At 38.6% G+C, this 15,799-nt stretch overlaps 1 protein-coding gene across 1 annotated transcript; it reads right to left on the bottom strand.

Annotated features, from left to right (window-relative positions):
- Positions 1-10,102, bottom strand: LOC111617646. The gene is made up of 6 exons (XM_023358918.1): positions 9,886-10,102; positions 2,850-3,040; positions 2,299-2,555; positions 699-752; positions 137-247; positions 1-19 (listed from the first exon to the last, which is right to left on the bottom strand). The coding sequence occupies exons 1-6, from the start codon at positions 9,980-9,982 to the stop codon at positions 1-3; spliced, it is 729 nt and encodes a 242-aa protein (XP_023214686.1). The 5' UTR covers positions 9,983-10,102.
- Between the last annotated feature and the right edge of the window lie 5,697 nt (positions 10,103-15,799).

The raw sequence follows: 15,799 nt of genomic DNA, 5'->3' as shown, positions 1-15,799 counted from the left end.
TCAATCCGAATGCACCTTTCTATTTTTGAAATTCGACGGTGAATTACGAAGAAAATAAACACGTGGGCATAATTAAATTAATTTAAAATTACGCGTGTGAATAAGAAGTTATTAAGTGGAAATTAAAAGTACTTACTTTTCTACGTCGGGAAGATTACTTTTCCACTTTTCCGCGGCCATAGCCGAAGCAACTAGATCGACGGGAGTGTCGTAAAATAAGTCGTAGACGCTGCTGGTGGCATTCCACCTGTCGAATATGACAATTCCTCGTTAAAAATTCAAATTCCATTTGATTTTCTTTCTTCTATTCAATTGTCTAAGTACGAACCGTTAAGGTAGGAACCGGACTTTCTTCGTAGAGGAAGATTACCAACACAACAGTTTTAAGTACAATTTGACGGAGTGTACCGATCATAGTTCGAACGATTGGACGAAACGAAGGACATTAAACCAGTGATTTCCAAATTTTCTTAAAACCCGGCTACCTACCTGCTAAGACTTTAGTATACCAGTTGGGTAGCCGGTATATGATTGCGTGTCAAGTAATCTGTGACATTTTGGACTTTGAAAATCACCAATTTACATGAAAGACATTTGAATTTCACGCGTGATTTTTTTTCTATTTTCAAACGAAACGGTGGAAAAAGTAACTTCGGTTAATCGGTTAAGGTTCCGTGAAAAGGAAAATGAATACTTACGTAAACTGAAATTTCACGTGGGTTACGGTCGGAGGATCCTTAGCAGGTACAGTCCTGTCAATATAAAATTGAATATTTTATAAGAAAAAGAATTTAAGAGTGAGGTAATTATGGAAATGAAATTTCTATTCCGCCAATTTCGGCATCGTATCAAATATTGGAGGTATTTCCAGAGATTTAAACGAATAGAAACTTATTAAATTGACAAGCAAAAGAGATTTCTTTCGGTTTTCGTAATGCACGGATAAATTATTTGTTTTTTATCTGTTTTTTTTTTCATTCTTTCTGCCCCGTAGGCACTGAAGACCCTTTAATCAAACCCAACGTGGATTTGGCATAGCAACAATGGGCTGCCAGATGGTAAGAGACGTATGGACCACCGCGATAAACTCCTAAAATTTTTTGTCCCGAGCAGATTCGTTCCCGAGGCCCCCGAGGTGGAAGGCTAAAACCTGAAGTGATAGACTACACCGAGTCTCACTGGCCGGATGACTATTGAGACTCGGCGCAGAAATCTGGTCTGTTCCCTCGCAACCTGGCCACCTTCATTACGCACCCGGCCGAAACCGTGAGACTTCCCTTAGTGTCTCGAGGGCGAAAAGAGCAAAAACAAAATCTAAGTGGATTCAACAATGAAAGGAATTTGCTGCTTCACGAAACAACCAGACCCGTATCCGAAGCATTATTTGATGACCGTCATCTTCCCTATACAATATTATGTGGTAGCCTGTATACACGCACAGCTTATTTTGTCAATGGACTGAAGAGAGTTAATCTTAAGTGTTATTTTTATTTGTAACTATAAATCAGCAATTACTTATCACTATTTCCCGAAATTCGAATTTTCTTCTTCGTGTATTGAATCTGGTATCAAGTTTCTATTGTGATAACAGGTTTCTATTGTTTTTATTTTAAAAAAAAAACTATAGCAGTTGATTGTAAAGTAAACTTATTTTTCTATGGTATCGTAACAAACACCGAACGTTATCGATTGTTTGTTGAAGCAAAGAAAGACTGTTTTCTAAAATGATAATTTTCTAGTTATCTTTATGACGTTTATATGAAGTACAAAGTCACACTTTATCGACGCTAGTCGTTATCTTGGCGTCTCGATCAGTGAATATCGGTCATTGGTTGGCCATCAATTCCGATAGAGAACGAGCGTGTAAGAAAGATATGGATGCGGTATAACGGAGCAAAGTAGTCCACTTCTTGATGTTTCTTAAAGATAATTCAGAATCTTCTTTCGACATTCAAATATGCTACGTAGAGAAAGAAAGAACAGTGAGTTTCTGTGTCATAGTAACGAAACCGTGTTGCAGGGCGATGAGAAGTCTTCGAATGTACCCATCGCGGATAAATACTTATGCGATTATCCGTTATTTCTCTACTATTGGGCAAGATAACCGGAAAATCGATCCGAAATACAAATTTTACGTGTGACTAACAGAGGATCCAGAAATCTTTAGAAGGGAGTGCAGAAAGGAAACAGTGAACCTTACAAATTTTTTACAACCCGGCTAACTAGGAAAAGGGGTGCAGCTGCTTTCCGATTGCGACGTTTCTATACACGCGCCAATAGTATTTAAAAAGTGCTTACTTGAGGAGTCCATTGAAGACAATTCTCCAGCGACGCATGGGACTCAGACACCTGACCGACAGTCCGTGAGCCGCGAAACAATGCTCCGTGCCGACGTAATTGGCGGTGATGGGTTGACGCAACAGAGAGTAACATCGACCGTCTTCTAGTTTCAGGTACAGCCAAACGTCGGCAAAATCGTCCACTCTTCGAATCAGATACGTCACGAGACACGCTCCCTTCGAATTGACACCGTGGAAGGCGATCTCGTCGCTTCTCTTTAAAAAATATACGTATTACAAATTTGTTGTGTTTTCTCAGATTACGTTTCGAGAAAAAGTACGAAAAATATTTTAACAACTACAATTGGACACGTTTGAGTCGTGTTAAAGTTCTCAAATATTTCCAAAGATGTTTTTTTGACTGTTGTTAATCTTTTCGCCCGGATTCGTAATAGGTGAGGCCAAAACACCCGTTTCTCAGAACGAGATAGTGAGTAATAAGTGTTTTGATTAGGATGCGATAGAGGAATCCGAATCATGGCCCAAATCCACCACCTAATTATGACCTACCTGAGAAGACGGATGGTCTGGACGAGGTAATTCGTTTTCCCATTCTCTAGAATGAGGCAACACTCCTAGCGACACACAGTCGTTTGTAACTTCTCCATAAATGTCCTCTTCGACCTTCCTGTTCTTACCGATTAGTCTCAGCAATTTTACGTATAAGAATGCCAACGCGTGTTTCGCAGCGAAGACCAAACCTTCAAACGAAACAAATAAAATATTATTATACAGAGAAGAATAAAATTCCCGTAGTTTAGTAATAACCGGACTAAAGAGGGCGAATCGTTAGCTGAAAGGATATATATCTAGCAACTCTACATTATGTTTTCATACGCCACGATCTTCAGAAATTTTCAATCCTCCGCATTCCTCGTCAGGTGGCCGATACTCGACAAGTATTTAAAAACGTTCCTCATTATTACAAGCGGGATGAAAAACTTAAAAATTATAACGAGCCATCTCGATCTCTGATTTAAGAGTTGAAAAATATTTATAATTACGTAGAAAATGCTTCCTATTTATCTATTTATTTTGTAAAATTAATTCGGCAGATCAATATGTCCGATGAAATGATTAATTAGTCGCTACATTAACTTCGTTGCAACATTGCTCGGCATTAAAACTGATAAATCGTTTCTGTATAGAATCCTCAACGTCCAAATTACAATAGAATAATCTACATTACCCCTGGATTAGGTCGAATGGCAAAGCAACACGACAGTTGATTCCTCCTCGACTAGTGAAAATGGTTTTGCACCTCTGTACCACTACGAAAAGTAAACGCTTACATGTTGAATACGGGCATAAAGGCATTGAAAGCTCGCTTCCGTATTTATTTTTCCTAATTTATTTATTTACAAAAATAAGTAGCAAAGACCCTTGTTAATTTTCAATTTTAAATACAAATAGAGACGTAGACAGGTTTGCGAGTTAAAATAAACCTGGTTTGTTTTCAGATTTAGTATATGTCTCTTCAATCCGAATGGTTAACAAACGGTAGACTTTCTTTCAGCTCTGAGGTTAAGTATTCCTTTATTGTAAATTGATTTTTTGTTTTTAAATTTTGTGTAGAATTTACACTGAAGAGGGGCTCATACAAGCCTGAAATGCATATGTAATTTACAATAAAGGAATACTTAACCTCAGAGCTGAAAGTAAGTCTACCGTTTGCTAACCATTCGGATTGAAGAGACATATACTAAATCTAAGTATTTATCAGCTATTATACCAGATTTATATGGTTTGTTTTCGTTTTTGTTTATATATGTTACTTAAATAAACAGTTCAAAGTCCGGAGATTTAGATCTGGTGCACGCTTCCCTTCCATTACGTTGTTATTAGCCTATCTACGAGAATGGTATAAAATCGTCATTATTCGCTCCGACCAGAAGACCTACGAGTGGCCGCGTTTATAAAACCACTGAACAGTGGTGACGGATTGGCGCCCGAAAAACGGACTGGCCGCGTGTAGCTTTTCAAATTTTCTTCGTGTGTCTAACCCCTAAATAAGGGTCAGTTTTCTACAGAAAGTTCTCTCGGCAGATGGCCTTATCTAATTAATCCGTTCTGCCAGGTTGACTAGTGGGGCAGCAAAGTGGTGAGGGACGAATCCCCACGTACCCAGCACTGATCGTCCATAAAAAATTACGTGTCGGCTCCCTCAGAGTGGCTTTAACCGCCTCGACGTTAATTGCGACATTTTATTTATAACAGAACCGTCTCGAGCATTAATTCTATGATAAATATAGATATTTGAGTGTGTTAAGCAGTCGATCAATCGACAATTTATCTGACGTCACAGAAATATTCTAATTTACTTACTCTTATTTTAGAAAGATATTTTTAACTATAAATCGTAAATATTTCATTCGTTTGTTTCTTTTCTTATAAACTATAAAACCTTTAAACTAAAGTATTTGCTCGGTAAATAAGACTTCTTTTTTTAACACTTTTCTTAAGTCGAACGTATTCATAGGTTTTGTTCCGTACTAAATAGGTAGGGTGTAGCGCACTGCCGTAGTCACGTGAACTCTTTGCCAACATTTAGACAATATACCTCGGCCAAAAAAACTAAGAAAATTACTTTTTGCAGATGACCAATATACAGGCCGCGCTTGGCACACTTAAGCCGTTTCGCAGTTATTGCGCCACCAACCGGCGCTTTGCCCGTACGAAACTCCTTAGACCGTGGCGCTTCCATAGACAATGGCCATCGACACCGTTTAATTTACTACTACGCCTCTAGTTTGGTGAGATAAGATAATGCAGCGCGAGGACTCCTATAGGACTTTCTACAGAAAACTAGCCTTTAGTTAGGCGTTAAACGCGTGAAGAAACACGGAAAATTCCACGTGTCTAGCTCGTGGGTCAGGCGCGAATTCGGTGATTTCGTCCACTCGGCCACCGGTGGGCTTCTGGTCAGAGCGAATAATACCATTCTCATATATTTTTCTTTACGTCGAATCGAAAGCAGCCGTTTACACGCAGAGATGTGCTAAGTTCGGTGTTTTATATACAGTATAGTAGTGTGTATAATTGTCAAATAAGAAGTTTAAAGAAGAAGAAAGAAAAACTAGGAGATTTCATCTTAATTAAGTTTAGTTTTTAATTCATTCGGTCCATTGTATTGAATTTCCTTTAGTACTACTTTAGATTCGTATATAGAAACTTTATTTAATTCGATGGTTTCTTCCATCGAATTAAATAAAGTTTTGGATATGGCTAAAATAAACAAAATTTCATATGGCTAAAATAAACAAAAATAATCGTTGTTAGGTTTATAAATATAAATGTCGAACCTCGAAATTCAAACCAGCTTCCTTATTATTATTCTTAAAGACAAAAGGAGGCACTCTTTTTCCCTTTTGTTAATAAACAAGAAAAAACAACCTCGTACAACTTACCGTTTATACGAAATATTCTCTCTTTACGTCTTAAATACTCCCTCTGTCCCATAATAATAGTAGCGAGGAATTATCGGTCAATACGGCCTTCAATCAAAATGGTTTTTCGTCACATTCGTCATTTTTCAATTTTTGCTTTAACCTAATTATTACGAATTACAAGTATTTTTGTAATTTCATCCTCAATTGTTTTATTTCAGTTGAATTATAACTTGGAGTTGTCGATGAATCGAAGCCAACAGATCCTACCTACAGTAATGAACTTGTTGAAATATCCAGAACACTCGAAATGAAATTACGACTAATATTTTCATTTAATCTAGTTTTATCGCCATAAATGTTGCGTTGTATATTTATTTTCTTCCCTACTATTATTGTGGGACAGAGGGAGTATCTTTTATAAAATGTCAGAAAATTACTTAAATTAAGTTCTTATTAAAGTATATGATTATTCTTAAATGAAATTAACCAGCGAGTTTCCGTCTTGTCGGAAGTAACAAGTCCTTTCTTTATTTTCATGGCTAGGTCCACCGGGTGAGGTAAACCAGGCAATATATACGGGATGGGTAAATCCCGTATATATTGGCGAAAAATTCCCGGATTGGCGTTCGAATCCGGACGAACAACCGGTGGAACGATAGGTCGGACCGGGGTGAAAAGAGCATCCGGAAAAGAAAATAAGTAGAGCCAACAGAGTATTTAACCCGATAAATATTGATTCGAAAGAGCATCGACGTATGTTATCTTAATTATAAGATATTATCTCGTGTTTTTATAACTGTTTAGTTTGATAAAATTCATTTCGATAAGAAAACGTGTTTACAAACACAATTTCGGTGTAAATATGTGGAACACATTTTATTCCTTAGAAAAATGAATATTTTAACATTTATTAAATATTTCATTTCTATTTCTATGATTTTTAATTCGTGGTCTTTCACAATAGTCGTAAAAATATTAGAGAACAAATGGGCTTATTGCACCACGCCGACTACACCCAACACTGATATTGTTGGCGCTCGAACAATGGGTTAACCACGCGGAGTTTTCTGACATACTCGACTTTCTCACACTAAATAGAAGTCAATTTCCTATTTAAAAAAATCCTTCCTAACTCCTCGCTTCAATCCTTCACTCGACTCTACAAACACCTAAGAACTCGCGCCTCGTCATTCGTAACCGCGTTCGTAAAAGTAAATACACGACTGGCGTATTTATCGGGTAACAGAAAAACGTAGCGTAAAAAGTCATTTCGGCGAATAAGCGCAAAACTTAAGTAGAGTTGTCAATTCGTGCTGGACACGCGTTCTCGCGCCATTTTCTTTTAAAAGTACGCTTTTGTAGTCAAAATATGTATACGTTATTAGCGTGAGATGCCTGGAGTTTTCTCGACAACTCTCTAAATTAGGAAGAAAAGGGATTGATGAGAATTATAAACATTAAATTATGGAAATGTATAGAAATGTTAAATCGAGTGTTAACGTAGGATAGATTTAGGATTTAGGGTAGCTCTGCAGTTTATCGAGGTTAAGCCCATATGTTTTTTTTTAAATTAATATTGAGTCTGTGGTAAGAAAAGAGCTTCGACGTATATTATTCGCAATCGATGTTGCGTTTATTAATGAGATTCTAGCGCAGTGTTTCTCAACCTCTAACGAATCGTCGCCCCCGTCACTTCAAAATTCCGATGCCGAGGGCCAAGACTAACGCCAAATTCGTACTGCATCGAATAGACTAGTGACTAGTTTAATGTTATTTGTTTAATTATTGTACGATATAACCAATAAAATATTCAATTATTCTTAATATAATGTTTTACTATACCGCCAGAAAATTGTTTTTCGCCCCCGAAAATATAAATTGTTACTAATCGCCCCCTCAGCATGGAAAAACGCCCACATGGGGGCAATATCGCCCCCGTTGAGAAACACTATTATAGCGCCAGCTAACGGCAACTCACAGCTTACAGAGCGGTAGACCTATCGACTTTTCACCGGATGCTCGCCCTCTGGTGTTTAAAAATAAAACTATTCTATCTGGGTGGTTGGATTCATTCTTGTGTATTATCAGCGGTAAAGATGGAAAGCGATAGAAAAAGCAACGCTTACTGTTGGTTCCAAACGAGAGCCTGATTTAAGTTTTCGTCTATTCCCACACGAAAAACGGGAAAAACAGATGATTATTCGGAAATTGATGGGTTATATTTATGAATTCTGAAAGAGTGGATTAGACTGTTAAGAATTGGCAGTTTCCCGATTATCCAGCTTTACACGAACAAGTTACGCCGTCAATTTTAAAACATATTTTGTTAAAGTTTAAAATGCCGGTAATTTTGTGTAGGACACGGGGTCGGATTTAAGCATTTCGAAGCCCAGAGCCGAAATCTGTAAGGCCCCTTACCAACCCTTCACGATTTTAGAAGTCAATCGTAAAAAGAAAAGAATTAAATCAGACTCTGATTTAATACGGATATTGGAAGAAAAAGACGCGAGGTTTTACTACTCTTCTGTTTTATAATTAAGTTTAATTAAATTTTTGTACCCATTCCATTAAAAATCTTTTTTTTAAATTGGTGTTATCAATTTTTTAAAAAAAATATCTTATGTTAATTCTTAGAAAAAATCAGTGAAATACTACACAAAATAAACAGTGAAGTATATTTTGTCGGTTTGTAAAAACCTGACTTCAATTTTCTTTTTTGTACAAATGTTTGAGGTCCCTCGAAAGTCGAGGCTTTTCACTTGTAAATCCGGCCCCGATGGGACAATGTCAAACTCGATGTTTTTTAACACAAAAAGCACAAACATGTACAGAACGTCTCGCTCATTTGTTTCCATACCACATAATGACGTGTCCCGCTAACAATAATTGTTCTCCTTCTATAAAATTTCTCGATAAACAGCTACGGGCAGCGTATATCATTATATCGGACAGTAATATATGATTAATTTTACATTACTAATTACCAGCCATTTTGTAAAAATGCGGCGCCCTCTATAGTTCATGAAAAACGCGAATATCGTATTTACAATTAAGTGAAAAACATTTTTTCTTATCGACATTCAGATTCCTCTGTCCGAGTAAAAAATCCCGGCCTGGTATGAAAACGGACAGCAAATTTCGAAAGATAACAAATACGATAAAGAATTCGTTTTGGTCGCTTCCAACAATAAAATCGTCATTTTTATTTATAACAGAAATTGTAATAATAATGGCTGATAATTTAATCGCACTTTCACAATCGCCGATAAAAACTATTGTCTTCTCTGTCGATTATAAAATTTCCACGCAGTTTACCTACGTATAAACTCCTCTATGACGAAAACAATAAATTTATGTTTTTAAAAACCACTATTGACTAAATCTAAGCAAACGGAATGAGCGAATGGTGGAGAAACCCGCGTATAACGCCTGTCCGAGACGACCGAAATGTAATTTGCCAATCAATTTTCTAAGTTATACTTGGAAATTTTATGAAAATCCTGGCTTTTATCTTCGAAAAGTAATCAAATTCTGGGTCTGTCCGAATGCCCGTTCGGAGGAATGAGCGTAAAGTTATAGACCGAAAGGATGAAAAGTATATAAGAGAGAATCGAGCGATAGAAAATGTTTTTCTGCGTGTGTTTATTTCGATATTCGACCTGGACATAAGAAATAAACTCGCGGTTTAATCCCGATAACTTACCGATTCGAACCAGTTATCCGACATCCGACATTTCGTCATTCTCGTCCATATTGATGTAAAAATAGTTTTAATCGGCATCTTTACTGAACTACCGCGCGAAACCCAATTTTTTGCCCGATAAGAAATACAATGCTATCGAGTAGAACGCCCCGGAAAATGATTTTTTTTATCTCGAATCCCGGCTTTTCCTCCTATCAAACGGTAAAGGTCGTTTCAATGGCGTCATCTCCTTTAATTACGTCGCACCGTTCCCGCACACTCACAACATTTCTACAACTCCGCGTGACTTCTACCCCCGTTTACGAATTGTTCGAGTTCCGTCGAGGATCGGAAATAGAGAGGCGTTATCGATTTTCGCCATCCGTACGTAATTCCGGAAGTTATAAGTTAACCTCCGCGTTTCCGGCTGCGAGTTACTTTATAAACAATAACGTAAGGGAGGAAGTGACGATACCTGTACGAGTTGACTTCTCGTCTGCGCCGGCCCGCGCGAAGAGACGATGGACGGAATAGATCGCTATTAGCGCCACCACGGCCAAAACGGTTTCCATTCTTTTCTAAGCGATCTTCGTCGCTCCGTTCCTAAATAAATAGCGACGGTGACGTAGTCAATCTAACTCTATCGCGCGTCCTTCGTCATCGCGCGATAACGACTTTCGACCCTTCGATAACTAAATGCACTTTACAGAGGTAAATCCGATCGAACGTCGAATTTCTCGGGCGTTTAAGCCGGAAAAGAGGCCTCGTTGGCCTCTTCTGTCCGAATCCAAGCTGTCTTTTCCGAAAAACGCCCGTTTTGGGTGTTTTTCAGAAAAGTTCTTCGGATAGCAAACAAACTTTCTAACTCGTATTCTTTCCTTTCTCAACCAGCTCTAAAGATTTCCGAATCCGCTACCGGATGCGAATGTTACCGATTCCCCTTCGACTGTTCGATCGAGGACTAAATCCACACGAGGTAACTCGGGCAGGTTACGTAGCGTTACAGAAAACTCGGTCCTTTCGGCTTCCCAAAAAAATTTTTTTGCATCTTTGGAATGTTTTTTAAGTCTCCAAATTTTTCCAAAAATTTTTTCCCTCGCGAAAAAAATTTATCGCGATTTTAATCTACCTTTAATGAAGCGTGATTAACAATTAATTATTTATTTAATGGGAGTTTGATATCACATTTCATTCATCGTTCTAAAGTTGTAGTGCACCGATTTTCGGTAAAGTTATTTAAAGCTCCTGTCAGGTACGCGCGACAAGCAGAAATTCGCTCTGGCCGGCCAGATTTCTCGCTTCTCGCTCGCGCATTGTTTCCCTTCGCCAGAACTATCGCTCGCTATTAAATTCGACTCCGCGCAGTCGCGCCCTAACGCTTTTCTATCCGTCGTCCCACCTTCCTTTAAGATTAGATAACAAACGTTTATTACCTTTGGTATTATATTTTTGTCAGCTCTTCCTAGATGGTTCTTCGTCTGTTGTTAGACGTTGCGTTGGTCGTTTTTCAGGCACGAACTTACTAATGTACTTACTTAGAAGGGTTACGATGCGACACGGATGTTTGTTTTGTAAAATTACGGCGACGCCACACTGGAGCGACCCGCCTAAGGGGAACGCTTTTAAGGGTAATCGATCCGTATTCGGGCCTTACGGACGCGGAGAAAACACGGATAACTCCGCGTGGCCGGGCACTAACCCACCACCGAACGCCTAGCGTTGGGCGAACGGAACCGCTCGGCCACCGGTGGGCCACTTCGATGGATACGCGTCCGACGCTAATGCCCCGCGATCGCGTGGAATTTTTACCCTCTCTCCATTTATAACACGAAAGTAAGTTTTTAAAATAAATTTACTCGTGAAATGTACGTCACAAACGTAACAATTACTTGTTAGCACCTTGTGGTCTGGTGGAATGCGTGGCATCCACGCTTCGATCTTATCGCTAGGAACACGGACGAAATGTCTCTCGTCGTTCGATGACTTATATCCCGCCTCGCATCCTGGCACAAAGCGCGCCGACATTTTTACGTAGCGTAAAAAACAAGTATTATAGGTGGAAATGACTGACTCGCCAGTATATCCCAAGCCAGAAAAAGCTCTTCTACCGACCGAGGCGCTAACTAGCGGCAAATACTGGCTCTAGCTAAGTTTGAACTCTGGTCGAGACAGGCAAATATTGCAGAGCCACAGCACTAGTGGAAATTCGAACGCTTTTGCTCGATAGGTATTCGGATAATCTATGCTCCGTTGCATTATAAAATGGCAAAATGCCTAATTTTGAAGGTAGGAATGAGTTTTAATGTTTTTTTTTTTTTTTTTAATTTGTAAATGCTAATAACGAGTAAACTCTTTATTAGGTCTGTCCCCTCTCGAAATACGACGCGTGACCCATTTATATGTCCCCACCACCTTCGACCACCAAAATTTAACGGCATCGATCCCCTAATAACCAAATCTCTATGCAAAATTTAAGAAATTTTTGACAAAAAGCGCGGGAGTTATTAAACTTCAAACAGAGTGGACAAAACGCACTATACGTACAGAAAAACCCTGGAATTTGTTTGCATTTGTCGACGTTTCGCGGTGTCCCGAGTTCAAAAATCTAAAGTCGCGAGGCCATTTTTTGACCGACCTCTGTTAGATATAACAGAGAAGGAAAAGTAAAAATAGTAAATAAATAGAGAGGTTGCGGCCGACGTTTTCAACGCGAAAACGTGTACGTCGGACGTTCGGCGTCGCATTCCTATAAGCCTAGAAGTTTGACAATGGTGTTTGGATAGTCAGTGGAATCATGCTTGACGTTCCAAACACCATTGCCAAACTTCTAGTCCTTTAGGAAAGCGGCGCTGAACGTCCGACGTACACGTTTTCGTGTTGAAAACGTCTGCCGCAACCTCTCTAATAAAGAGTAAATTTACGTGCCTTAACGTCATTCGCTCGTATTTTATTCTAAAATTGTCAACGTGCATTTATCGGATTAATATTAACGGGTAAAACTACTACGGTTGAAAAAATAAAGATTTTTGATTTTCGGATTAAGAACTCCTTTTGTTAAAAGCCACTACACCGGCGTAATAGTCCCATTAATCCGATAAGTCCGTGTTGACAATTTTAGAATAAAATAAAGAGTAACTCTGCAAAATGAATCGATGATAATACTGTACAGTCAAACCCGTGAATAACGGCCGCTGACGAGAACGTAAAAAGTGACCGTTGTTAAGAAGTTAATTAACAGGAAGATTTTTAACGTTCTCACCTTTATAAGCAGCGCGCCTAATTAGACACACGATTTGTTCCAACCGTAATGCGGCGGGTTCCATCCTCTCTATACGAAAGCGGTAACGTAACTGTTACTAGACCGCGAGCGTAACATTCTTCTACGAGAAAACTGAAGAATAATGACTATTTTTCTTATCGTGTATTACTTAAAGTTGTTTAAAATTGTAAGTAATGCACAAATTCTTTTCTCTCGGCGACCTTGAATACCAAGATCCCACTCGATCCGACCCCGATTAACGGAATTTCTGCATAAACGATGCATTTACGTGGCTAATTTACCATAGTTTAAATAGGGTAGTAGGCGAAGACAATCTGAACGGATCGTCTTCGCATTTGTTTATATTCGCACCTCTCCCAAAGACGGCCGAGTCCCGGGTTAACAACCTCTGGTCTAAATCGATTTCGTCACACGTTTAATCGAATATAAACTGCAATTTACTGTTTCGTCATTGGCGTGTGTAATAGTAAGACATTGTCGCAACCGAACAATCGAATTAAATAATATACGGTCGGTGCTACGCGGCGCGACATCCGAAATTGAACCGCTAATTCCCCTAATTTAAATGAATTGGAAATGCATTCATTTTCATTATAATCGATTGTTTAAGTCATTTTAGCGTGAACATAGAGGAATTTTACTCTTACGGATTAAAATATGTTTTACGACATCCAATGACTTAGAAAAATGTAAAAAATTGCCAAATAATTCCACTTTTTCGTCGAAGAAAACTGATAATCGAATGGAAAGACAGAAAGTAAATGTTCAAAAGTTAAGTAATAAAGTGTAAAAAGCGGATATAAAGAAAAATATTTATTCCAAATCAGTGAAACTTTCGCAGAGCGTGGGGTGTAGGTAACAAAAGACATGGGATGGGAAAATGTAGAGTTCATTGATGGAAATCTGTCAATACGGAATGTGATTACCTTTGCTAAAGCGACGCGCCAACAATAACATCATCTATGGTGGTTTGGAGTATCTGTGCCTCACGTTCTTAGCTCGTAAAGATTCCGGAGAAAAACTAAACATTCTCGATGGGATTCGAGTTGGATGATCTCTCTGACCATTCCATGCCAAGCGCTTTCCTAATTTAAGTGCTGGCCAATAACTGGCCTATGAATTCGCGCTTTATCGTGCATACAAATGGCATGGAGAAATTGGCCAACATATCGTAGCACCGCAGTCACACTCCTCCAGGGAAGCTAGGTGGAGATCGGCGCGACCGTCGACGGCAATCCCTATCCGAACCATTAAACCACCGCCGCGATAGGTAGTTGCAGGCGTTCTTCGAACCGATAACCACCGACAATCGCAGCATTCCATTGTTACGGGGACCGGTCCAGGCCATCTCGAGCCCGTCGGTGGGAGGACATGGGTTCGTGGAATCTACTTTACACACTAAATTGCAAAACATGATTGCGCTTTGTGTCTCGACTTAAGTATTGCTCGAATTTCTTTAACAAACTATTAATAGCAGCAACATTAGCGCTAAATTTCCCACTATCGGCAAATTTCGAAACTAAATTTTTTTATTTGCGAAATCAAAACACCAGGGTCAAGAAATATGCAGGCAAATTTTTGTCGAATTTGGTCCATTAGTTCATTCTACGCAGAGTTTTAAACACCTTTTTAATTAAAACCACCCGGTAGGAATGTAGACAGACTCATAAATAAAAACTTACGAATTAAGAACCACTCTTTTTGACAAGGAGCGAATTACGGGTGTATTTAAAGTAAAAATCGAATAAATTACGTAAACCAATCTCTTATTATAACCGTTTTTCGAAAGTAATGCATAAGCCGGTCGAATAGAGAAATGACGTAACTTAAATTCCGCGGCTGGTAGGGCCTGGTCGAAGAAAAATAAATTGGCATTTTCGGCACGGTTTTAATTGTATTAAAACAATAAAATGAAGTAATTAAATACTTATCGCTACGGACGACGAACCAGTTAATTCGACTTTATATTCGTCCCGCGTGTAAAGGCAGTTTCGTCAATACAATATAGTGGTCTGTTTAAAAGTAATACAGTATATCAAATGTAACGCCGGCACTTATATTACAGGGTGTTTCGTATACTTTTGTTGAAAATTATTACTTATATACTTATTGAAAATGTTTTGTAATTAGTTGCCGCTATAATTAAAAGGACTTGTCGTATCGAGACCAGAAGGAATATACTGTAATAATAATCAAACTTGAAATTGTTCAAAAATAGCTTTACTTAATATAGGGAATGAGTCAGCCCATTAAAGGTTGTAAGGTTATTAAATTTACGGATTCGTATTGTTTCCCATTTCGATAAACAATGGCTGCTAAAATCCCCCATAAATTTTCAATGGGATCTAAATCTGGACAACACCGAGACCAGTTAATATTACATCAATTATTTGTTGACATCGAGGCACGAATGGGAGCATTATCTGGTCGAAACTACCATTTATGACCTCCAATTAAACCACCAAATGTAATGGTATTTTTGTCAACAAATACTAAATTAGTTTTACCTTCCAATCCATCCTATTTACCTCCAAAACTATCCCAAATCATTATAGACCCGCGGCTTATTTTAAATCCGCTTTCTGTTCTTAAATCGTGCCAATAATACGAAAACCCATCGGGGCCATATAAATTAAACTTGTCATCACTAAACATTATTTCTTGCCATCCCATCTCGTCTTTAGCCCAACTTAAATCCATCGATACGTGTTTAGTAGTTAAAGGTAGTTTCGACATCATTTTTAAATATTTTACATTGTGATAGTTTTTTAAAGTTGTCCAAAGAGTCGCGCGAGATACATCTATTGGCATTTCAGCAGCGGCTTGCCTGGTTGACATCTTTTTTATTTTTGTCATTCAATCCTACTGATGTTTAGATCTAACATTAAGCAGGCAAACACGAACAGTAACAAAAAAGAACTTTATTAGAAAAGGTTAGAACTGTCACAGACATCCTCGGGCAACACCCGGACAAAATCCAACGAACTTTCGCGCCTTTTCTTTTTTGACGTTGCCAGCCACTCTTGTTGGCAAGTGTTGCCAGACAGAGTTCGTGATCTTGGCAAGTGTTGCCAGACAGTGTTCAGGATCTCTGGCGCTGGCGGCCACA

The sequence above is a fragment of the Centruroides sculpturatus genome, unplaced genomic scaffold (assembly GCF_000671375.1).
Source record: "Centruroides sculpturatus isolate CEXI.00-Female unplaced genomic scaffold, Cexi_2.0 scaffold1753, whole genome shotgun sequence".
Taxonomy (NCBI): Eukaryota; Metazoa; Arthropoda; class Arachnida; order Scorpiones; family Buthidae; genus Centruroides; species Centruroides sculpturatus.
The sequence above is the reverse complement of the archived record's forward strand: the minus strand, read 5'-3'. Positions and strand labels throughout refer to the sequence as shown.